Genomic DNA, 25,714 nt, shown 5'->3' on the forward strand with positions numbered 1-25,714 from the left:
ATCATCATCATCATCCACTTTTATTCATCTCTCAATGTGCAAAACCAGATTTTTCATTTTATCCATTTTCAGAGTACATTTCTCAAAGAACGTCACTGAACACACTTACCATACATTTCCATCTTTTCACTTACTACTGCACCTATGTATATTTGTGCCTTTTTTCACCATATGCTTTCAGTACTTTACATTGAAAATATGGCTATGATTGTTAGCATAATTACTTGGACACAGAATGTGACAGATCTAAGGCACTAGAAGTCATAGACTACAGTCTGCTGAAGCACACAGAAATCTAGGACAGTGAGGGTAAAGACAAAATATTCACAGCAGGGTTTTTTTTTCTGCTCGGCAATTGCATGTGACATAAGAGTCATACATACATGGAAAATAGAAAACCACAACACATGATTCATTTCTTCTTTCTTAGCCAAAATATAGGAGCTCATGTATGCAGCCTTTGTATTAAGATGGGCTTCATCACAGTTCGGCATATGAAGAGCCTCCTCTTTCTCCAGAAATGATTTACCCATAGAAAATGACATATAGGCACAATTATGTCCGGGTGTGGCTAATCTCCATTTGAGGCCAAGGTCCGAATGCAGCCAAGCCTGAGAAGTGGACACAGGTGGCAGCTTGCGGTGGAATTCACAGCACCTGATTAAACACCATCACGGCCGATATGTTTTGATAACATCTTTGATAGGCCTCCTGCATATTGGGCAGCATGCATTGATCTGTCTCTTCAGCTTCAGCCCACAGTCATTGCACAGACACATGTGTCCACAGGTGTAAATGACTGTGTCAACCTCCTGGTCGAAGCAAATGGTGCATTCTCCATTTTTTCCAGCAGGGGGCGGTTCAGAGGCAGTAGGAGAGACGGGAGGACTGAGAGGGGAACTGGGAGCAGTCACTAGAAGGAAAAGAAAAAAACCTGAGGACTTTGGGCAGACATTGATAGATGTGCACATATAACTCTCATTCTAGTTGTTGCCTTTTCATAAAAACATTTGCATTTCCATGTTGGAATATAAACTTTAATCTATTATTAAAACTTAATCTGAACCACATATATTAGGGCTGCAACTAGTGGTTATTTTCATAATCAATTAATGTGCTGATTATTTTCTTGAATGACTTTTTTTGGGTCTTTGTTACATCAGAAAACTATTAAAACTGCTAGAGCCCAAGGTGTTAAATACAAAAATATTCAGTTTTCTAAAATTTAAATGTGCACAAACAAGAGAATGTTGGCATTTTTTAATTTAAAAATCATGATTGTAAAAATAGTCGCTAATCAATTTTCTGTTGACTATTTGTTGAACATTTCCTATAAGAGACAGAAACAACACTTGTTTCCCATGACTGTAGTACAGTTCAGCAGAGTAGCTACACGTCTACGCCATGAGAGCCTTCTGGCTGGGACCTCCTGAGGATTTCTACATACATTGTAGAATGTATTCATGCTGTCAACATTTGGTAACCTACCCAGAGAGGATTCAGAGGCGGAGGAGGATCTGTTGACACTGAACGCCAGGTCTGAGTCACTGTCATCTGGGCTGCTGCTCTGAGAAGTGCTGGGGGATGTGGAGGGAGGACTGGACTGCAGCGTTCCTGTGTAACAAAGATAAATACACATGAACAAAACTCAGACAATTAGATCCATGTAAAGCCTTTAAAGGTTGCATTCAGACAAAGTGTATGTTCAACTGGACTTACTTTTCTAATTGTGTCCTTGAAGTGTTTGAGTGTAATGCTAGTGTTGAAGGCTTTATGCTGACTGGCCATAATCAGATTGGATATGCACATGCACACACACAGAAACAGCTGAAATGGAGCCTGAGCTGGTGGGAGTTTATGAGGGGGTAGTGGGAACTGAACAGGTTGGTCACAGCTCTGAACTGAACAGACACATGTAGACATAAACTACTCAACTGCATTCCTTTAGTCTGGGGAAAAAAATAAATTACAGGGCCTGCCTAGACTCAAGGGTAGACTGATAATAGCAGAGGACTATGTCCTTTTGTGCATTTATAACTTTGCCATTTAGGGAAGTTTGCTTATTTGCTGTCTTGAGAAGAGTTGAATGAAAACACTGATATCTCTCCCTTTTCTGTCCATTAAATGTGAAGCTACAGCCAGCAGCCATTTAGCTTAGCACAAACACTGAAAACAGGGAGAAGCAACTAGCATGCCTCTATGTGGGAATGGCAAAGAACCAAGAAAAGCTAGGCTAAACGGCTGCTAGCTATATGTTTTATGTTTAATGGATAAATATGACAGTGGTATCAAGCTCAGCAAGAATGTAACATTTCCAACTTTTTCTCCCACAATTTCATTCTGTAATTACAATAATTTCACAAAAAATCTGAGACGTAATGGATCTGGGGGTTTTTGGTGATATCACCCTTGTGTGTTGCAGTAAATAAAGTCAGCTTACCTAATATCCTGAGTCTGTTGACAGCTCCATGCAGGGTGAAAAAGGTCCACAGGACCTGAGAGGAGTCCACACAGAGCAGCCGGCCACGTCCCACTCCGTTCACCCCATGATGCACCTCTCCGTTTGGCAACAGACTAAAGCTGAGCACGTCTCCAGAGCAAGGCATGGGGAAGCCCCGGTGCACCACCCAGTATTCTTTCCGGTCCAGGAGAACTTCAGGGTCTGCTGGCAAGTCCTCAGCATGTAGACTTGCCGGGTCACAGGATGTCAAACCAAACAATAAAGCCCCGAAGTAGGGCAGGCCCAGGTGGCCTACTTCCACATAAAAAGTCTCACCCACGTGCAGCGGCCGATCACTGAAAACCAGAGTTCGACTGCTGTCCAGAAAGTGGATGCAGGCAACTGCGCGGTCAGCAGAGAGTATTACATCAGAGCCCCGGATCGGGTGAAAGTGCAAGTCATTGTCCAGCGGGGAAGGAAGGCCCCGGATAACCCTCGGAACATTGAATCCAGTGGGGGCAGATGAGGATGGCGTGGAGGAGCAGCAGGGGATGAACTGTGTGTAGTTGTTGAGCTGGAGGTTGGCCATCTTGGCAGCAGCAGCCTGGTTGTTCTCCAGTTGATTGTTGCTGTAATTGGCTGAGTCGTGGCTACTCTGGGGCAGACAGGCACTCAGACGGGCCACACTCAGGCAGCTGGATCCCACACTCTCAGCAAATGCGCTTTCTGTGGTGGACAATATGGACAAACACTTACTTGACTTTTAAATAGTATCATATGATCTGTCCCAAGTCAGCTCAGGTCACTTCTATTCTATTTGCTCCTGCAACCTCTTTTGCTCTCTTTTTGCTTTTGTTTATATGGGCACATTATAGGTTTGCAGCGAACAATAAGTTCGTTCATCTTCATTTTCCTGCAGATATTCTCATTTAAGAAGCTGGACCCAGAGAATATGTGACAATATAGCTTGAAGAAAGTTGAAACGACTCATGAGTCACCAAAGCAATTGCCATTTAATTTTTTTGTCGACCCACTGATCAGTTAATTGACTAATTGTTGCAGCTCTAGCACATTAGAATCTTAAATAAATGATCCCTGTTTTTGCATACGAGGAGCTTCCTAGGTGTGTTACATCACTGCTTTCCATTAAGATGATGATATGCTGTGGAAATTTTTGAGATGACATTTCAAATAGTTGCAAATAGTTGAACATATTTAGAGCAAATACAAATGTATTGCATATCCACTCTTATACTGCTTTTATTACTTTTGTCCCACTGTGATTGGCAGCCAGCTGATGAGAAATAAAGCATAAAATATACCGCAGAGTCCTTGTGCTCTTGTAATGTTTGCTTTGGAGTAAAAACACACACACACAAAAAGCAAACTTTAAGGACAAATAAGCTGTGTGGGCCAGCAGTTTATTTGTACTTATTCATTTGTTTGTCACCAGTATACTGAATGCCCCATTTCATTTCCTGTCTTCATTAACTTGAGCTCTCTAAACTGCCACGCTACATGCACAGAGTTCGTAGTACGAGTGTGTATGAGGGCTTGATATAAACAAGTCTGCCTTTCGTAGTTCCCCTTTGACTTATGATACATTCCTTTAATATTATTTCTAGTGATGGCGAAGCAGTTGAGTGCACTGGCCCCTCACCAAAGCTCATGGGATCCGCCGCATTGACCAAACATGGCCAAAGCTCCTGTCAGACTGAAGATAAACACACCCAGTGAGAACGAGAGGGAACCACAGGGGAGAGGGTGATGGAATAGGGGGAGAAGGTGACAAAGTGTGATAAAGTGACAGGAAAAGCCCCTTTCAGAAGCCTCTTAACACTTGCACTGCTACCCAGAAATTTTCCGGACATCACATTGAGGAGTTCCTTGTGTGTACGCCAGTGTCTGAGTCAGCCAGCTACCTAGAGCAACGTTCATCTGAGTCCAAGTGTGAAAAGGCAGCTCATTGTGCAGAGAATTAACAGCAAGTGAGTAGGCCTGTTGATGATTTTGATGTCCTTGCACAGTGTACAGTGTAGTGGCTTTAAGTTCTTTTCTGCATGCCTGTATGTTGTTTTCCGCTCTATTTGATATTGCGCATACGTCCAGATACATACTTCTACAGGAGTATTTAGAGTAGGTGAGACTGACACGAACAGTCTCCTGTTCTGTGCTGCTGTGGAAAATGTACAGACTTGATTCTATGGACATTGTCTGGAGTTCATATGTGAAAACTGCTTATGATAGTGTTAAAGGAGAGGCAACTAGAGCGGTTAGGAGTGAGAGCTTCAGTCTGAGTTTAGATTCGTGGCCCAGATTCTGTTTATCTTGGTATGTTTTGGCTCTGGCTTTCTAGGCAAACTAGTTTTGTCACACAGATGATCATTGAGTCCCTGAGCTGACCCAGACCCGTTTACCTCTTCCTACTATACTGGCCTCTGCAGCTGAAAAGCTTCATTGCACAGCTCCTCTCTGAACACTCAGGAAGCTGCTTAAATTAGCTGTGAATGTGTTGACACTATAAAAATAAGTTTGTGAGGTTACAGGGTTGCTGAAGCCGTGGCCAAAATACACGACTTCCTAGCTGACTCTTAAAGCAAGCTTCAGTCAAAAACAGCTATCGCTCAGTACTTTACTGATGGAATTGAATTGTGATGATGGATTTTGTGCAGACACATGACCAGTCACTTGTGAAATGTGTTCGTCTCACTTCCCTTTTAAATATGAGTCAGCTTCTGCTTGCCTCTCTGGGTGGCAATCATGAAAAAATAAATACTTTATAGGACTGTGTTCACAGAGTAGGCAAACACATTAATATGCTTACCAAGCAGTGTGACTTCCTGAGTGATGCCATAGATATCTATGATGGCCCAGAGTGGACAGCCGATACTGAGGCCACAGTGGAACAGGATGGGTTCTCCTTCATTGATGCTGTAGAAAACTCTTCCATGGCGATCAGCCCAGAATGACAACACGTTGTCCTTCAAGGCCAGTCTCTCGGGCAGAGCTTTTGCCCAGTAGCCAGGCCGTGTTACCAGGTCTGGGCAAGCGTACTTGGGGATGTCTGCAGCAACCAGTTCGCTGGGGTCCAAACTGGTGAAGCCAAAGCGTAGAGCTCCACTCCAGCCAGTGTGCACGCCAGTCAGGCGAAGTCGTACCTGAAATAATGAGATGAAAAAAATTTTAACTTATATACTTTAAAACTCTAGCTGTTAAATGAAAAATTAGCTGAAAACAAACCTTCTCATAGAGGTGGACAGGCCTGTGGCTGAAAGTGATGCCATTACAGAAGCTGTTCTTGCGTGTGGCACGCCGAAGCTGCCCATCCAGCCTGATGTTCTTGCCTTTGGCATGGGGATGGAAGCGGGGTGAGTCCAAGCTGATACTAACTGGAGGGGCAGGAGTTCTTCTCTCCACACCTGCCCCATTGTTAGGCAGGGTGTAGTACTGCCTGCTGGCCACTGGGCGTGGTTGCAGAGCCGCATCTGTGGATACAGAAAATATGAGATGGAAAGAATACTGTATATGATCAAATCAGAGAACAGTATGGTAGGTGAACAGCAGGTCTGCTTTTGAGTGACCCAAAACAGTAATTTAAGTGACACCATCTGTTGGAGTCGACCATATCAGTGCGCAATAACTTGTTTGCAAGTGGTTCATGGAAGTTGGCTTAGAGGGTAGTGGTGAGATATGTAAAGGAGCCACCAGTCTCACACACTTCCTTTCCCATGACACGTCTTTGCTCCTCTCAGTAAGTGCATTAAACATTCTATTTTAGCATGTAACCCACATTTACATTTTAAAAAGGAAAAGTGTCCCAAATCAGTCTCCTTACCACATCCACATAGGACATTTAAATCACAAAAATAAAATATGGTAAATTTAGACCAAACCCATGCCCATATATATCAGAGCAAGGTGTAAAAAAGACATTTGGCTTAAACTAAATCAACACAGATTTGAGCAACACCAATATTAGTAGCATCACAGAAGAGAGAAAAAAACATAAAAAAAAAAAAAAGAAATCTACAGAAAGTCTTCCTCTTATTTATGGCTCCACACCCTTGGCCTACAGCATAAACAAACCCTGAGTATCCTCTTTCATTCCTCAGCAGTTATCTTCAGAAGTGGAGAATGGATCACACAGTGCCAAGTCAATACACAAATAAAGGTCTTTAACTTTTTGATCTCATCATCCCCAGAATCAGTGTCCTTCTTGGAAATTTATTCATAAGCATCAAAAAACAAATTAACAAGGATCAGAATTCAAACAAGACAAACTGAACACTGGCTTAAATGAAACTCAGACTGTTTGGGTTTGATATTAAATAGATTAAAAGCTGTAGATGAGCAATGATGGTATAGACTGGCAGAAATCCAAGATTCAAAGGAAGACAGTGTTTCCACTCTCCTCTAGGGCCTGTTTAAAATTCACTGTGATCTGGTGTAAAGACAATAACTCAGTGAAATGTTCCACAGTACATTTCCTAAATTAGACATTATCACTGATTATATTCTAAACTATGAAGCAGCAGCATGGACATCTGTAACATCTTAAATTTGGCCTTTGAGGGAGTAAAATATACTTTGGACGAAGTGTATAGAGAAAAACATGTTGAGGGTTTAGCCTACGGGTCGGAAGCTCAACTGCCTCGCTGACAGACTGATGTACCGGGACTCTGCACTTAAAGGACCTACAATGAAGACTGATATAGATAGTAGCCATTATTAGATGAAAGGCATTGCACGACAGGCCATGCAGTGAGGGACAGCTCAATGTTACCCCCAGTTTATGCCTGTCACACACAAGCACCTGAGCAATGGAGAAAGTGAAGCAAATGCAATCCTCATTATTCAGTTAGCAGAGTTACGATTTTGTAGCCCAGCGTTTAACTTGTCTGTATGCAGCGACTGTATGTTGATAAGAATGTCCCGAGCAGCATGGTGCTGTGGGAGCCCTGGTCACATAAGGAGTGTTCACTCAGGAGACTGGGGTTTGAATCCCTTGACATGTTGTTTAATCTTTAATGATTTTCACTTTCCATTTGAGATTTGGTTACATTTAAGAACCAAAACTAAACTTGGTTAGACAACATCTGGACAAACATGCTGGAGGAAATCATGCAGGTTAGTACTGTTTCCTCTTTTAAGTCCCTCTTAAAATTCAGAATTTATCTTTTCTGAATTGCTAATTTTTAAGTTTCATTTATTTTTATCTTATTGTATTTGTTGTTTCAATAATTCTTACCGTGCTTGTTGTTATTACTGTATCAATTCTACTTTTTTTTATCTAGCAATTTGTCTTCTCTTTTAATATGTGCATTTCCTGGCTCAAAGTCTGGTTGTGTTTGATCCATCCTTCCACCCCAGCCTCCTCCCAGATGCACACTTTGTCACTCTTTCTACTACACCACCTTAATTCTCTCTTTGCTCCCGTCATGTACTAAAGCAGCTAGGAGCAGCTGCCAAACAATAAAAGTAAATATGGGTAGGTTGCTTGGACAGAAAATGTTTTTCTGGTGAGGATGGGTCAGATTTGGGATTCAGTGTTAGCTAACTTTGCCAGCCTGCCCATCTAACCTTGAGACTTTACAGTGTACCTTCCTTTAATTTTGCCACTATAGCTTCTCTGTGAATTTGTCCAATTACTGTTATCTCAGGCTAATTTGCTGTCCTGCTCTCTCCCTCACCCCACACGTCAACACACTAACTGAGAATACTGGAAATAGAAGAGTGCAACCTACTTCCATTTCAGGCTATATAATGTTTTTATAAATTTAATTTCAAAAATAAATAACCATTCTTCCCTTAATCATCAATTATATACTGCTCTTGACAAATTGTTATCTAACTAATCTCTTATGCATTTTTCCAAGCATCCCAGCTCACCAGCTTATGTATTAACATTATATTTGAGTCACAAAGCTGTGAATTGGATTTCATAAAAAAATCGATATGCAGTGATCACTTGCTTCTGTTCTGAAGGAATTTTCAGAGTACTTAAAAATTCTTACAATAACCATCAGGATGAAAAACATTTCTATTAGGACAAAAAAATATTATCAACCGGTTTCCCAACAACTTTGACAGCAACCAATACTGACGTCTTTGTTTGAATTAGTACATTTGTACAATGTGAACCAAACTTAAATAAGGAGTTTTTGGCCTCTAGTAGCCCTATGGAGCATTTTTTATGTGAATGGATCCCCATATTGTTTGCCATGTGTAACACAAGGACACGAATGTGCACAAGGGTGATATGATACAAAGTGGTCTACTGGCGGGAATAATATGGTTATATCTCAACAAAGACAGTCAAGAAGAGGACTGTGGGCATGTCAACATGGATGTAAACAATGCTGAAATGTTCAAAAATATCAGCCCTGCATATGTTTTATGAGGAAAGAAAGAACAGAAACACATTTATCAGCAACGACTGTTTACAAGAAAACTCCTTGGGGCATCTTTAAAGATGTTGCTAGCTCTTATATTTGTCTATATTGATGTTTCTTTCTATTTAAATAAAGAAATTTAGGAAATATCATGTAGCACCACCTAAGAAACAGGTTAAATATCCTGTAAATGGTGCGCCCAAGGAAATACCAGATGACTGAAAGAGTCTTGGAGGGTTCCGGAAATACCTTCAAAGTAGCATTTAGTGTTGTTTAATGACCTGTAAATGACCCTTTAGTTTTTACGAAATTGGATGCTTAATTTGACATGCATAACTGCTACTCAGACTGCTGACTGTATTGTTCTCATCATGAGGCACAGATTGATACGGACTACTGAAAACCTGTCAGTGTGCTCTTACTAAAAGCCCCAAACTCAGTCATGTGACCTTGTGTTAGGAGTACTGAACAGCAATGTCAGTGAGACTGGCATGACGGACCCCTGTGAGCATGAGAACAGCAAAAGATGGGAGGGAGCCAGAAATATCTTTGGATTTAGGACTGGAAAGGGTACATAGAAGGAGTAAACGGAGGCCAGTTCAGGCAGCTGATCAGAAAGTTCAGTCACAGTATATCCTTACTACCACATGTGGTTGAATTACTTTTAGAGAAAAACAGTTGGGTAACGTAAATGGTGTCTCCCTGTCTCTCTCATAATGAAAGAAAAAGCACAAGTGAATACAGTCATAAGACTCCACAAGACACACTGCTGTGCCAAAGAAAGCGTTTTGTAAAACTGATTATGTGCATTCGTCAGAGTTATCTTTGGCCACAAGATGATCAGGCTCTTTATTCTCTCATATCTCTAGGCTGTATGTGTTCATCATACTGTATTTAATGAGCAAAACATGAGCCTCTGCAGATTTTAAAGGAATTTCAGTGTCTGTGTTATCAGATCTTGGTTTCTGGAAGATACAAACATAAATTTTGTTGTAAAAACACCTCAGCGGCATTACTTGATCCCATGTTCATGGCTGCCATTGTGGTCTGCAAAAATGACTCAGTGCAACAAGGGATGAACCAATAAAAACCTGCTTTCTAAAGTATTGCGCACATGTCTAATGTAGACCCTATAAAGGCAGATATTCTATTAATTCCACGTTAATGGAAACCACACAGTGCATGTAGTAGGATCCAAGCTGCTCCTGCTCCTCTGTGACTAGCTGTTCTCAGTCCAAACCCATACGTCAGCTGGCTCTGGTGGCAGTAACCACATCATTTAGCCACCGAGTGGGTCTTTTGGGGAGTGTGGGAGTGTGACAGACATTAAATCAAAGTAATATGAGGAACAGATTATTAAGTAATGTGCTTGAGGTGTCATGACAAAGGGGTTCAGAAAGTGAATCTGAGAACTCATAATCAGTTTTATGGGAAAAAAAAACGGGGGCTGACAATCAGGTCTCATATAGGAATGATTCACTTGCAATCACTTGAGATTGTACTTCATACCCAACAACACCTGGGTATTGTGTATTACACTTGAGTATTACGTTTTCAGTGTTTCTAGTTCTATTTTCTAGTACAGTTTTTATTTGTTTTGTTTAACAATCTCTTATGCGTCCCTTTGTTTTTTTGTGATTCATGTGTGACTTGGCTGCTGTAATTAATGCAATGCAATTCCCAACTGAAATCTGTCTGTCTATCAGTGGAACAAAGTTGCATATGACAGTAGAAAAGAAAATGGAACAAAAACGATAATTCCTGTCTGAAAATAAAAAAGGCAAGCAATAATACATAACAAGTGACCCAGCAAAAAGGCAGTAAGCAAAGAGAAGACAATGTGATCGTGCAACACAGTATGAACGCTTGAAAAGCAAAACTTGACGGGCCATTAAATGCAAAAACTGCGGTCATTTCAGTAAAGTAAAGGGAAAGCTGTCTGGTACAACCAAGGATGCAACAGAGGTCAACTTGTATACACCCGTTTAATGTTACTGCATTTAGGAGTGGTCTTTTACTGCTAAAACAACGCTTAATGTAAACAGCCAGAGGGCAAACTAATGTAATTATTATTATTGAGATAGGATCTTTGGCAATAGTTACGAAGGAGCTTCTCTGAAAATACTGTGCGTTGGTGATGGTCCTTCTCGCGTTATAATAATCATGAACGAATGACACTGTCGCCATTCGTTTCCGTTTCATTTCTAAGGCTCCACCGCTGATTAGATTTCTGTAAATGATGGCTAAATGCATTCGGGGAGAAACGCGCCTGCTTGAGCGCTCGTTTGGACCCGCTCCCTGGGAATCACGCTCAGCTCCCCCGTGATGGGAAGCGCGTCTCTGCGCAGCGCCAGAAGAGGATTTAGGACTAGCCGTGAGAATCTCTGGTTATCAAGCTGCTCCACGCAGAGAACACTGCGCGAATACATTAGAAGCGTGAATAACACATTAATAGCAAGCCTCACCTATTAAAGGTTTAGGTGTCGTGTTCCCCATTATATCCAGAAATTCCTCGCACCGGCTGACAAGTGAATTCCGATTGCAATATTTCTCTGTCCATCCGTGTGTCGTCGGTCGGATGAGTATCTGCCTGGAACGAGTTGAGTCTGTGTGTCAGTGACTTCAAAATGCGCTGTATCTCCCTGCTGAAGCATGGACACGCTCTTCTTAATGTCTAACCCAAGCCGCTGCGACAGGCAGACACCTCCAACTGGCGCACAGTAGCCCCCTCCTTTCTTGAGTATAGGCTCCCCTCTGCACGACTTTAAAGACACAGTAAGCGGAGATCCCCCTCAAGAGCATCACAGAGCCTCTGAATAATTCATTTAATTATTTACTCAAATCCTGTGATGAAGCCTAATGACTGTGTAGCCTATAGAACGACCACCATGCCCCCAAACGGTGTGTAAAGGAAGGCAGCATATTTGCATACAGACGGGGTCAGGCAGACGGCATGGCACGAACTTGAAACAAGGTCTGATCGATGATCTTGATTGATCAAGGTGGCTGAAAGAAATTGTTTGCTTTTGAGTATCACCCTAAATGGGTTAAACTGATCTGAGCACAGAGTAAAGAGAATCACAAGATTTTTAAGTCACATATGCCACAGAGCCATCAAGGGGTATTTAATCAGCCCTCAATTAATCATGTATTCATACATTGGATAAACAGATAAGTACAGGACACATTTGATGAAAGTCCGAGTTCCATATGAGGAAATCCCCTTCCCTCCCCCACCCTATCCTCTGCCTTCCCACGGCCTTGACTGCTGGGCTTCTCTCAAGCTGTTTCCTGTCTTCTGGACCACAGCGCTATCTGAGGAGCCATGGCCTGCAGGGTTTGTAAAGACCACGAGAGAAGGGAGTGCAGGGACAGTGTATCTCACATCATGGAGAATTAGAGAAGCCTGAGGCACTTCAGCAGCTGTGGGCCAAATATTTCGAACAAAGGCTGCTGCTGAAGTCATAAAAATGAATGAAAATGTAGATGTGAGCAAATTATTATTCCTTGATGACATAATAGTGACTAGCTGGAAAATATGTGCAGGGTTTTAATTTCAACTATACTGACCTGATCCATAGCACATGCAGAGGAACGGTGTTTCTGGATCTCCGCAGCTGCCAGCGTGGTCATATATGATTAGGTTTGAGGATAAACATGTCTCGTGAGACATGCCGTTTGGGTGAAGGCACGCTGGAACTAAATATAACTCAAAGACAAAAGCATTTGTTTCTACCTCCTCAATGCTGTTTGTTTTAGCAGGATATGGTGGCTCCTTATATGAGCCTTGTGTGAAGGGTGTTTGGGGCGAAGTGAAGCAGAAGTGAAACACCCCCCACGCCTTAGAAAGAAAAAGAAAGAAAGATCTGCTATGGCAAAGGGGATTAACAGAGGAAGTGAATATGAGGCTGCAATGGAGTCTGCAATCAAGCTTTCCCTGTAAACACAGCAGAGCTGCAGTAACAAATGCTGCTTCGCCTGATTTTTGTTTTACTGCCTGAGTGCAGACTATGGGGTGTTAATGAAAGCATAATGATTGCTGAGTTTATCCCAAGAGCGAAGAAATTCACTTTCAGGATCACTTTCAGCACAATCATTGAAGACATTGTTGGATGTCTGCAGAAAAATTCAATAGATCAGAGAAATGTTCCCCTCCACCGACAATCTAGTTTTTAAACTTCTTAACATGTCCAAATGGTGTTTTTTTATACACTGCAAGATATATTGTGATTCAGATAAACAGTCAGTGTCATGGCTGTCCATTTCCATCTTGGAAATTTAGTGTACCAGTGACTGGGAAATGTCTCAGAAACTTAGATCCAGACGGTGAGGGTTTCATACGTAAGGAACCAACCCTGTCACCTTGTGGGGTGGGGCTACAGTAAAGGGAGGGCTATCAGAGGAGAAGGCAGGTGTAGCTATCTATCAGTATTCTGCAAGCTAAGTTTCAGTATTGTCAAAGCCATCGCAGGGGCATTTGCCAAGTTTCAAAAGGAGCAATGGGGAACCTTATTATTAAAGGATCTGGAAACCTGAAGGAAGAGAGAACACAGGTTTGCAATGTAATCATTTTCCAGAACGCCACTTTGAGAATTTTGCACAAACAGATGGATTTTACAAAACTTACACTGAAGACCAACGTAACGAAAAACACATTCATCCTGAGGACACGGCGAGTACAAGCAAACATGTTGGTCAGTTTATTTTTTTGCTTTCTTTTTTCTTATTTTTTACCTCTTTTGACTATGTCCAAAAAAATGTGAAATGCACTAGACAGGTTCCAGTCACATGACTTAGATTCAAGTTAGACTCAAGTCACAAACTTGATGACTTTAGACTCCACTCAACAAAAAACAAACAAAAAAAATTACTTGCAACTCGACTTGGGCTTAGACACCAGTGACACATGACTTAAGGTGGACTTAGGCCTTTTGACTTTAAAATATTTGGTAGCTTTACCCAAGCCAAAAAATAAAATTTCCTGAATCAACTAACTTTCACACAATAGGTTACAAGAACACTTGCCAAACGTGGGGAAATTTTCCATTTGGTGAGTTACTAGCATGTAAAAGTCACGTAATTTAAAAACATACTGAAAGTCTCTACCATGTTTTGGTGTTAGGACTTGACTTGGGGTGTCAGATTTACTTGTGACTTGAAAAAAAAATGACTTGATCCCACCTCTGATCACAGCTAGCGGGTGTTGATGAAAAAATTTACAGCAAAAGCTAAGCTGCTGAATCAGCTGGTGGCTATAATGTTACTCATTACCAAAATTCTGACAGAAAACCTGACATGACTGAATCATGTATGAGTGAATTAATCCTGTATTAGCGCTTACCACTAATCAACATACAGTAGCTATTTGATAAGCAGAGTCGAAGGTGTACAGATTGAGCTGCATGTGAATAGTGGAGGGGTGGGCTGGAGATAGAGATGGGGACTATTTAGATCTGTGCTTACTAAATGTAGGCAAAGATGTAGAGTTACATTTAAGTCACATGTTAGCGGTTTAATCTTTGTCAGGAAGGAACTTTAAAGGAATGGCCTATAAATTTGGAAATACACTTATTCAAGACTGACTGCCCCCTCCCTCCCATTTACATTCACCTGACAAAGCCCTCTTGTGGCTGTAGTTATTAATAAGTAATTATGGCGGGAGGTTATCAGGTGATGGTTTTATAGAGTGACAAAGTCCTCGTAGTAAAGAGGTCAGAGTGGATGGACAAAACGTCACTTTTTTTGTTTTGTTTTTTTTTTTTTTTGTCTTTTACATGACCACCATTCACTAACTTTAACCAAGTGTCAAACCAGGTTGCATGACAAGTCTGGAAAGCACAAAATAACAGGCAACATTAATGTGATGACAGAACTCTGGGATTAAATCAACAAGATATAAATATGAAAATAAATGCCCTGGCAGGCATATTTTATTACCTCTGGACAATTTGTAGTCATTGTGCTAAGCTAAGCTAACCAGTAGGCTGTAGCTTCACATGTTTGCTGTACAGACATTATGAATGGTATAAGTCTTCTCTTCACAAGAAAGTGACCAAGCCTGTCTCCACAAATGTCAAACTATCCTCTATATCCTATATATATATATATATATATATATCCTATATAAGTATTGGGACGGACCTTTTTATTATTCAATTCAGGTGTAGTATGGAGCTGGTTTTCAGGTGTTGGATTCAGTCCCTTACTTCCAATGAAGGGAAATCTTAATGCTTCAGCATACCAAGACATTTTGGACAATGCTGTGCTTCCAACTTTGTAGCAACAGATTGGGGAAGGCCCTTTTCTATTCTAACATGACTGTGTCCCAGTGCACAAAACAAAGTCCATAAAGACATGGTTGGATGAGTTTAGTGTAGAATAAATTGACTGGCCTGCACAGAGTCCTGACCTCAACTCCATCCAACACCTTCAGGATGAACTGAATTGGAGATTGCGAGCAAAGTCTTTTCGTCCAACATCAATGTCTGACCTCATTATTGCCTCACTGCATGAATGTTCAAAAATTCACACACAAACACCCCAAAATCTTGTGGAGAGCGTTCCCAGAAGACTGGAAACTGTTATAGTTGCAAAGCTGTCTGTGTTTTTAGAGTGTGATATAATTAAAGTCCCTGTTGGTGTAATGGGCAGGTGTCCCAATATTTTGGTCTATATAGTGTATTTCTTTAGGACTGCTGCCTTTACTTGTTAGTTTGTTAATACTACAGCACAGAGATGAATTATGAATGCACCCTTGATACACTGCATACACATCTCTGATATGCAGTGAGAAGAACTCACTTAGGACATCCACATAGTGTGCAGACAGTGGAATGTTAAACAAAATGGATTAGTTTAGAGAGCGTGTTGGCGGCCCCCTTTATGCTCAGCCAAAGCCTAATTACAACCCGGCATCACCCACAGACGTGACCCCCAGCCACTGTGAACACAGATATGTCGGTCTGATTGCTCTGACAGCATGACAGAAGCAACGGCGCCTCTGGATGTTGGAGTCGGTACCAACTGAGAATGAGTCTACATGTTGGTCGACCACCCATGTGCAAACAGAATTAAGACTTAACTTTATTCTGCACTCTATACTTTCCCACTGCAGTCGAGAGATATTAAACATTCTGGCAAGAGTGAAAGATTGTAGTGTGATTAGTTAATATGATGTGCAAAAATGATCCAGAGGCATTAGTTATGCCAACAAAAGTAGGACATACAGTGCAGCACAGTGTATGAAAGCTGCATCTATTTTTATATAATTGGATGCAAACAGGACTCTTATGCTCTAAAATGAACCATAATGCATACTGTCTCCCTCTTGGGTATCAAGCATCTGTGATGCAGCAATCTCACGAGGACTCCAACAGAGAATAAAGCTATTTCCAGAGAAGGAGGGCAGAGATGCCTCGTGTGCTCAAGGAAACTTGGCCTACAGCAGCATGACTGTTGCCATGCAGAGCAGCGCAGTGACTGGTCGTTGGACAGCAAAGTGTTACATTTGCAGTAATTCTTAAGACTGTGTAGAAATGCTGAGCAGATGTCTGTTTGGGAAGGTTTGTATGTGGTGGTCTCGGTATCAGGGGAAGGCTGCTGTCCAAACCCCAGCCACTGATCTAATGGATGAAGTGAGTCATACCCACCTTCAATGTGAACACAACCATCTCCATCAAATGCACATGGGCCAGCACAATGAGCCACATTCATACAACAATGTTTTTCTGGTCACCCTTTTTTGTTCAACCCTGTTTTCTACTACAGCGCATTCACATCTGCTTTCAATATGTGCTCCTGTCTTTTCATTAGGTCGACTCTTAACAGGCCATTTGAGTCAAGCACCTGCTTTTCAAAAACACAGTAAGAGTTCAGCTATTACCAAAGCCATTATATCAGTCAGAAAAGTCCCTCACGTAGATGATAAACCATACTTAGTTTTCTTTTTCTTTTTTTTTTTTTATCAAAGCACTTCGTGCAGCATTTGCCTTTAACTGGAGCCATTTAGGGGGAGATCTTTGCCATGTGCTCAGTACCCTCACAGATTTTTCTAATTTGCAAAATCCTCAGATCATGAGATTGAATGCTGTAGCAGTCGTGAGCAGACAAACGCATGCATGCTTGGTTTCACTTCTGCAATTTAAGATTTTGGTAAATTAAAAACATCACTACGAAGTGAATCATTGGCAAGTGGGAAAACAAAGCGCTGCGACTGATATGAACGCTGCACAGTAAAGCAGTGAATTGACAGCTGGACTGTCGCCTCATAGCAAGAGGGTTCCAAGTTCGAATCCCGGTCTGGGCCCTTCTGTGTGCAGTTTGCATGTTCTCCCTGTGCCTGCATGGGTTTTCTCTGGGTACTCCGGCTTCCTCCCCCAATTCCAAAAACATGCAAAACAGGCTAAAACAGGTGTGAGTGTGTGGTTGTCTGTCTTTGTGTGTCAGCCCTGAGATTGACTGGCGACCAGTCCAGGGTGCACCCCACCTCTCACCGGTAGTTAGCTGGGATAGCCCCCATGCGACCCTGATGGGTAAGCGGTACAGAAAATGAATGAATGAATGACAACTGGAGACATTCATTCTCTAATTAATTTATGTGTTTTTCGTGCTTTATTTGCCTTTGAGAAAAAACATGTTGCTGTTTCCAAAGTCAGTAATGAACTTTCATGCCTCAAGTTTCAGTTTCTTTCTGTAACTTTCTGTCTAATTTAGGATTAGACAGGATTAGGATTAGGATTAGGGGGCAATGTTTCCATTTGGTTCACTTCCATAGTATTGTTAATGATGTTAATGATAATGGACAGAGATATTGACTGTGATATAAGGAATTTACTGATTCATTTTCCATTGAAGATGTTTAAATCATTACATTGCATTGCATGTCCATGCCCCTGACGTTGCATTTTCACTGAAAAGACACAGTCAAGTGGTGTCATTGGGAAAAAAAAAGAAAATGCTGTAGTCATTGACATTTAAAGTATACTAAACTGTTAATAAATGAATGTTGCACTTTGTCATGAAGAAATATTTTTTTCAGTTTGTGGTAGTGGAACATGAAACAGTGGCACGGCTCCACTAAAATGTTGTTTTAGGCCTCACTGTCAGCGGGAGACAAGCTAAAAATGGCCTTTCAATGCATTTAACCAGATGCACGGACAGTGTTCTTCCTCCATCTGGTCTATTGTCTTGGTGTTCTCTGGGATGAGGAGCGGATGCACCACCGAAGGAGATTCAGGATATACTCTTGGCCCAGAACAACAGAGCACCACTTCTTCTAGCTTTTAGCATAGTGACTTCAGACACAAGTGCAACTTAAAACTGTGGCAAAATGAAGGTATTTCCTGATGCATAAGCCATCATTTTTCCATTGTTTCATGAGACAGAGCAAAAGGTCTTCATATTTGTGATCCTAAAGGACATGGATTGCCCCTCACAAGAATTATATCTTCTTTCGTTTCTTTTTATTTCATCTTTAGCAACAGAGGCCAAACAGTAGCATGCTTGATGTAGTGGAACATTCATGGAGTTTTACATTTGTCAGAGGGCTAATCAGGAACAGGAAGGTGTTACAGGCGTCAGTGTCAAGGTCTTTGTCATCTTTAACATGACTTCACACAAACAGCGACAGGCTAACTCAACACGGCCTGTCAGACACACTCTAGAAATAGGAGTTCTGGATGAGCATTAAAATTTACAAGGTAAACCTATATATTTTTAATCATTCTTTAAAGAGGAAAAAAAATAAGAGTTTTGTTCAGATGTGAGCTATGTAATGCTTAATAAAGAGATGTGTGTGTACATATGGAAAGGGTTTTATGATGGTGTGTATAACAGTGTAAAACAGTGTGTTTTTGTGGGATAATATTATAAAAAGGGATGGCTGTTGTTGAACCACAGCATTTCACTGGTGCACCACAGCTGTAAAATGGCATATTCACATTAATCCTGCCAGGCATATGGGAGGAAAACAGTGAATTCTTGTGGCATATATTAAACAACAAACCTACAGTTAAGACGATCCCAGTTAAACCTATTAACATAATTAGAATTTATGACACAATTCAAAAGAAAGTCACTTTGCAGCTTAAGGTTTGTCAGAATTTGCCTTCAGGCTCCAAAATTTCTAGCCTCTAAATTGCTTCCCTCTCAAAATTTGGGAGAAAAAAAAAAAATCCAAGGTCTCATTAGAAAGAAACGAGTGGTTTTAGGGAGCTGCTGGGAATCCCAGTTTGGTGCTTTTCGGCTACAGCCATTTAAAATATTTTTCTTTATCATTTTCTTTATGTTGCTCTCTTTTCTTGTGTTCAATCACATGATATAATTTCTCACTAAAGCTGAGGAAGCGATTTCTCAGACTTAATGTTCTTGAGAAGTTAAATGAGTTTTCAGTCCTTGTTGTATTGTGAATTGTATTATACTTTAAGTACACACACTGCTAGACATACAGAAGTGATTAAGACGCAGTAAACATTCAACCAACATATACCATTATTTTCAGTAAAGTATTTCTGCTGTGAACCTCCACATTACATCATGGAATAACTATAAACAATACAAACAATAAAAAGAGACTAAATATAAGCATGATTTAAAGCCTCCAGCAGATTATTATATTTTCTACATGTTGCTAGAGGTAACAATGTTTACACAGAGCCTGAATCCTTGGTGATGTAAACCTTGACCGTAGGGGGCTCAGCGACCCACTGAAGGCCCTGGGGTTATGACACAAAATACTTTTTGCTATTATTACCCTGTGCAGTAACTCAGTAAGCTAAAAAAGACATCCAAGCCCACTTTCAATAACAAGCTTGGATAAATTCTTAGCTCAAGAATAGATTCCAACGTTTCCACGAAGTGAAAGAAGTTCAAGAACAACAGCCAGCAGCTGTCATATTATATAGTGACCATTAGTGTGTGCTGGTTTTGTCTCACAGTCCCAAAGGAAAGGGCATATAGGGATAGCAGAGAGCTCCAGGTACTATGTTACATAATAGCATATTTCCATCCAAACTTCTTTCCATTCCTTTGCAGAAAGACAGACCTGAGCTGCATGTAGGGTAGCCTACTGCTATTATAGCTTTCCTGTCTATTTTTTTTACTGCTTGTCCCCTTTTCTGCAGACACACAAGGTGTTCAGACAAACATTACAGGTCTCCACATGTCAGCTTTTCTGCTGCTGTCATTAAACATTAACATTAATTGCTATCAAAACAATGTGACTCCCTCTGGTTTGCCCTTATGGATCATGATAGATGCTAATTATTTTCACAGTAAGTTAACAGACTCTTTACTCTAACCATGGCTCATCTCCACAAAAAAGATCCCTGGATCAAAAACAAATTAAGTTGTGAGCAATCTAAAACAGAGGCAGGGACACAAAGCAGTTTTTGTTCTCCACTGCACTGTGCATTGCTGTGAAGGACATATAATTGACATTGTGGAGAAAAGTCAAGCTTCTCGCTGCCGGGCTTTGGGTGCATGAGTCACTCATGTCAACTGTCATAAAAGACATTCAAGCCAATAGCAGCAGTGTACCAGTAGGTCCAGTAATAATGTGATATCCTTTAGTGTCATGGGTGATTTCAAGGCCTGCGGCTCCCTTTGCTGAAGGCCAGTGTTGTTTTAATGTAGCATGTCAACAATACTGTCTTTTGACTTGAACAGGGATTAATTAGCTGACGTGTTGCCACTCACTTCTTTTTATTGCTAAACCAAGATCTATCACACAGGGAAGAGGACACACGCCTCCGAGCGCCTGTCTTCATCAAAAGAAGCAATTTCAGCAGTTCTTTTTTAAACATTTGTCAGATTTTACCTGTTAGCTTAGCTCTACACTGATGCCGGCATTGTATCCAAGGCGCCCCTGTTGTCTCCTTTCTCGTCTTCATGTCCTTAGCTACTGTCCCTTTGCCCTTTAGCATCTTCCATCTACAGCAATTTGAGAGCAAAGTAGCAACATGAAGTCAAAGAGATATATGTTGTATCTGTACTAGAGGTGTTGAACTGAGGCATGCTCCCTGCCTCGCTGCTGACTTTGGTGGGCGTAGGTAATTAGAGAGCAGGTCCTGTTAGTCTAGGTCTCCAGGGAAACAGCTGCCATCCATCCTTGGTTCCCACAGAGTGGCTTGAAGCTGAGGTGCGTGCTGACTCCTCTGCTATCTACCGTTTCAGTTCTGGATGGATGCCCCTCACTGAGCACACTGAGACTTCCTTCTTTTCTGCTACCTGAGGTATCACTTCAGGATCACTGAGTATGAGAGTGAATAAGGTCATGTGCACTTCTTTTCTCTATCTCAAGTAGACACATCACATAAAAGTGGTCTGTTAAATGTTTCCCCTCCTGATCTTATTACTGCCACAGATGTAAAGGCTGATGTTCAAACAGAGGATGTTTTCAGTACAGAGGGAGACATTTAGATGTGTCCCGGTCTTATCATTATATTTCCAGACCATGAATCAGAAAAATAAATGATATTCATGAAGAAACAGCTCTGCTTTATGAAGATATTTGCAAGCCCAGCAGCTGCAACTGAACCAGGAAGCAGAAACAGATCAGCTCCCTCTGTTTTCTTATGATTCAGATAATCTTATTCTGACTGGCAGGTCAGCTAAAGTAAGACATAAAAATCGTCATAATTGTATATTTTATTAAGCAGAAGTAAAGGGACACAAAATGTAATGTCTGAGAGTTACTAAGTTTTTGTTTTTCTTCTAACAGCCTAACAGCCTTTTTAAAAAAAAAAAAAAAAAAAAAAAATTACATCCCCTCCTTCATTTGGTCAAATTTCATACTGGACCACAAAATCATGCTTTCAAGTACACGTGTTCAGTTCAGATTTAAAGTAGAAATGATCCTCCTTCTGCAGATGCATGTGAAAACAGACTTCTAATGTCAAACTCTGCACTCCCACAGCACTGCACATTCTGCACAGTGAAGGTCAAACACCCCAAATGAACTAGCAATGAGTAAAACACATTTTTGAGGCCTGAGCCACTTTAATCTCTAAGGCCTTAGATGAGGGCTTTGCCAGTAAGTGACATTAAATGTAACTGATAATTCCTGTGCTGTCAGAATCTAGCAAACTTGGAGTGTGTTGGACTGGACGCTATCTGGAGGCTCACTCTATAGACGGACTGCATACCAGACATCAAAGACAACTGTCATGGAAGGCCATGTGGGGATGGAAGCCAATGGGAACTCTGTAAGCTGATCTCATGTCCAGGACACTTTGAGATGTTACAATGTACAGTATGCAGCTAATATGCTCAAACAGGTAAACAACTGGGCCCAGCAGCAGGTAGAGATTACTGCTCCGAAATCCTTCATAGACGAGGCGAAGCTGTGGGTGCCATAAACGCCCTGTTACATAACTTTTGCGTTTTACTTGAGGAGTGGGGGACATCGAGGTCGATTTCATAGACGCTCAGTTCACCTTTAACACTTCTACGCCGCTGAGCGCTTCCGCCCATCTGTGCCCTTTTTCCCGTTCACCATGTCCCTCTGCTGCCATCAAATCAAACACCATCCAAGCCCTTTGTTTTAACCCCTGTATCCTTTGAACACGAGTCTGTGAGCCTTTATTTACCCTACTCAGTATTTTCTTTCCCTCTCCTTAAAGCTAATCTCGACTCCTTCCCATTCCCTGGCCCTCTTCCTCTCCCCCTCACGCTCTTGTCATGACATTGGCCTGTGACACGTGTGGGAAACTTTTGCGGGGCCCCCGCTTCAAACGGGACACTGATATATTGAGAGTGCTGGGTGACAGGGCTATTTCAGGAACTTGTAAATATGAGAACTTCCTTTGCTAAAGTGTATCTATATCCCAGAGGATTATTAAGAACAAGAAGTAATACACAGGCTTATTCTTTTTGTCTTTGAATCAGGGTATACAATAAGGCTGAGCTCCAGAATATTTGCCACTATATCTTGTTTTTTTGTTTTGTTTTGTTTTGTTTTTTATAATCTTAATCTCTAATTTCAGTAATGCACATTTATGGGTTAAAGCCACTAAATGCGGCTCTTCATCAATTTGCTTTTAACAGCATTTTAAGTTGCTTCCACACATAAGGCTGAGTTTCACGGGGAGCATTCAGCTCACATTTTGTAGAGACGCCCAAACAATCTCGCCTGTGTGGAAGAGGGGTGAGAAGACGAGGGGGGAGCAAGCAAATCAGGGAGGAAACGTTGCTGAACTGGAACATCAGAGGAGGAAGCTGAGATTGTGATAAGGGAGCTCTGCAAATTGTCCGCTGCCAGTCTTTAAGCTGCAAACAGATCAGGCTGGATCGGATGAGTGACTCTGACCTGGTGTTCTCCACGGAAGCTGGAGAGAAATTTTCTTGCACTGCATTTTACGCCAATACAGGCCTTGGTTTAGGTAAATTAAACTGAATAGTAAGGGCTAAAACTATCAGACAGATAAATAGTTTGCAACAATTCTCGTAATTGGTGGGTCATATAAATCACCTATCAAGCAAAAAGGCTAAATATTTGCTGATTCCAGCTTTTCAACAAGAGAAGATTTGCTGCTTTTCTCTGTTTCACAGTGTATTTCATGGTAACCTGAAATGTTATTTAACGGGATCACAATGCTACTGCTGCTACTAAGAAAGAAACTGCTCAATAGTCAAAACTATCCTCACCCACAGTAAGGCTGAACGACCGCCACGACCTCTTCATAAAATCTGAATCAACGTTAAAAATGTGTGACGACTGCTTCAGCGTTCACAGACTGGCTCCCCATCAGTAAAGATAATTAACAGCTGCTATACTGATCCAGTGAATATCACTGATGAAACGATGGCGTGTCTCATTTTCTTTCTCTTCAGTGTCTCTCCCCCCTTTTTCTCTCTCACAGACACATGAAAAACATTCATGCACGCAGATGCACAGTCAAGCAGTCTTGAATAATTAAGATCGTGCTGAAAGTTTAACTGCCTCCTCGTATGCCACCCAAGAGCTTCATCACATGTGAGAGAAATCACATGTCGTACCACGCACACACACACGCACGCAAACACACAGACACTTATTTGAGCTTCCATATGTACAAATGTGTGTTAAGGATACTTTATGCAGCATGCGACTTGAGCATAGAAGTAATCTGAAAACAACAGGTCTGTGCTGATAGATTCTATACTCTGCTCTCTCTACAACCAACACTGTCATCCCTCCCTCGCTCACTCTGTCAGCTCTTCTGCTGACATCGTGGTTGAAGAAGTGAGTGCCAGACAACACTCCTCACGGAAGGCACTGGTCCAAACCAGACCCTGCTGTAGCTTAAAATATAAGAAAAGATCTTAACAGACTTTACTCAGCTACACCTGTCGCTTGTGGCAACAAGACATAAGCGACCATGGAGCCACAGAGTAAACGTGACAGTGTTGCTTAGCAGAACATCAGTTTACACTTGGACAATTGATGTTTAAATAGACTCAGTGTTTGCTGTTTTACGCAGTGATCTAGTAGCTTATCTTGCCGACAGTAATCTAATGAACTCATCCTCTTTCTTGCCAAAGTCACATCATGAAGCCCTGAGTTCTCTAATGGACCTCCCCAACTTTGTGATGTCAGCGTAATGAAGAGGCGCCACCTACTGACACATGTTGGTATGCACACAAACAATGATTTCCTTACTTCATGCATTTAAAATATTTTGAGTGAAAAAAATACCATGAGATTATGTTAAACTCGTTTTAAATAAATGGTAGTGAATCCTTTCTAAATCCAGGCTTTTAAATAAACTTCCCTCGATTAGATAAAGGCTACAGCATCTCATTATGCTGTTACTGTGAGAACATTGCAGTATTCAAGTGAAAAAGAGTGCTCATACAACGTGGAAACTAGAAAAACGATTCTTTTCAGCACACTCCACCACATGCTGTAAATTAGCACATTATAATGTCAGACTTCTTTCATGAACAAAGACAACAATGTGGATGAACAGAGGTGGAGAGTAAAACAGGAGGATAAGGATAGCAAACGTCTGTCCAAAGCTTTGAACACATACTGAAACTGTTTGTTTTTCTTTCTTCTAGATTACATTGGCACAGTGACTTCCTTTTCTATTCTCACAGCCATTTTGTCTTTTTCCCATCAGCCCGCGGGGATCTGGGAAAAGGCTATGAGATCACCAGAGGCCTCTGTGAACTTCTCTTGGCGCTCAATACAGCAATTAATGAGTGACAGGCATTTCCTGTCAGTCTAAAACAACAAATGACAAAGTTTAATTAATGTCAGATGAAGCTCGGACCCTGGTTCAGGGTCTGAGAGTTTCTCAGCAGCTGCACCAAAACATAATGGGATAGTAGCAGCAAAAAGATGTGTGACATATCAGAAAGAAAAACAAATAACTGTCTTATCTTTTTTAGATGGCGGCAGCTCGCCACTAGACCCACAATAAAGACAAAGCCCACAGTTTGTCAGAAATGTGTTATTTATGTTAGAGCTAACCATTGGACAATTAATAATGATATGTCTAATGATATCTCATTTCATGCAGTAAATGAAGTTTTGTTGTGATGTTTCAAGTATCCCTCTGAACCCTGCAGCTGTTTTTGGAAATATTTAACAGCCATGAGTGACATAATAGACAGGAAGTTACAAAGAAAACATTTAAGAGTCTGGCTTACCCTCTGTGCTGCTGTTAAGTTTCTTTTCTTTGTTGAAAAGAGGCAAATCGCACGAAACAAATGGGATGTGCGGATTTGACAGATTGTTTCCCATGTTGTTTCCCACACACACCTTTTCTAATTAAAGAATATATCGGCTGACTTAATTAGGTTTAACTTCCTAAAAGAAAGATTACTTCTGTGGTGCACTCTCTTCTGTTTGGTGGTGGAGTAAGTCAGATTTTCCGATTTTATTAGCAAGCCGCCAAAT

The 25,714-nt window shown here is 41.2% G+C and overlaps 1 protein-coding gene across 3 annotated transcripts; it reads right to left on the reverse strand.

Moving 5' to 3' along the window:
* neurl1b (neuralized E3 ubiquitin protein ligase 1B) lies at window positions 1–25,714 on the reverse strand. 3 transcript variants are annotated; one of them, XM_046406590.1, is made up of 6 exons: window positions 25,465–25,714; window positions 5,681–5,925; window positions 5,265–5,598; window positions 2,441–3,166; window positions 1,489–1,614; window positions 1–913 (listed from the first exon to the last, which is right to left on the reverse strand). In XM_046406590.1, the coding sequence occupies exons 1-6, from the start codon at window positions 25,556–25,558 to the stop codon at window positions 672–674; spliced, it is 1,767 nt and encodes a 588-aa protein (XP_046262546.1). In that variant the 5' UTR covers window positions 25,559–25,714; the 3' UTR covers window positions 1–671. The 3 variants fall into 3 exon arrangements, with proteins under 3 accessions (XP_046262546.1, XP_046262545.1, XP_046262547.1); XM_046406589.1 differs by lacking the exon at window positions 25,465–25,714 and adding an exon at window positions 12,403–12,615; XM_046406591.1 differs by lacking the exon at window positions 25,465–25,714 and adding an exon at window positions 11,298–11,720.

Source organism: Scatophagus argus, chromosome 12 (genome assembly GCF_020382885.2).
Source record: "Scatophagus argus isolate fScaArg1 chromosome 12, fScaArg1.pri, whole genome shotgun sequence".
In the NCBI taxonomy this organism is placed as follows: domain Eukaryota; kingdom Metazoa; phylum Chordata; class Actinopteri; family Scatophagidae; genus Scatophagus; species Scatophagus argus.

What these genes read in the sequence shown, in the direction of transcription:
- neurl1b (XM_046406589.1), bottom strand. Translation starts at nt 12,505, where the DNA reads ATGTCTCACGAGACATGTTTATCCTCAAACCTAATCATATATGACCAC. An exon ending in TCAGGAAGTCACACTGCTTG is followed by an intron (nt 3,167 to 5,264) that starts GTAAGCATATTA and finishes TGTCCACCACAG; the next exon opens with AAAGCGCATTTGCTGAGAGT. An exon ending in CGCCTCTGAATCCTCTCTGG is followed by an intron (nt 914 to 1,488) that starts GTAGGTTACCAA and finishes TTTTCCTTCTAG; the next exon opens with TGACTGCTCCCAGTTCCCCT.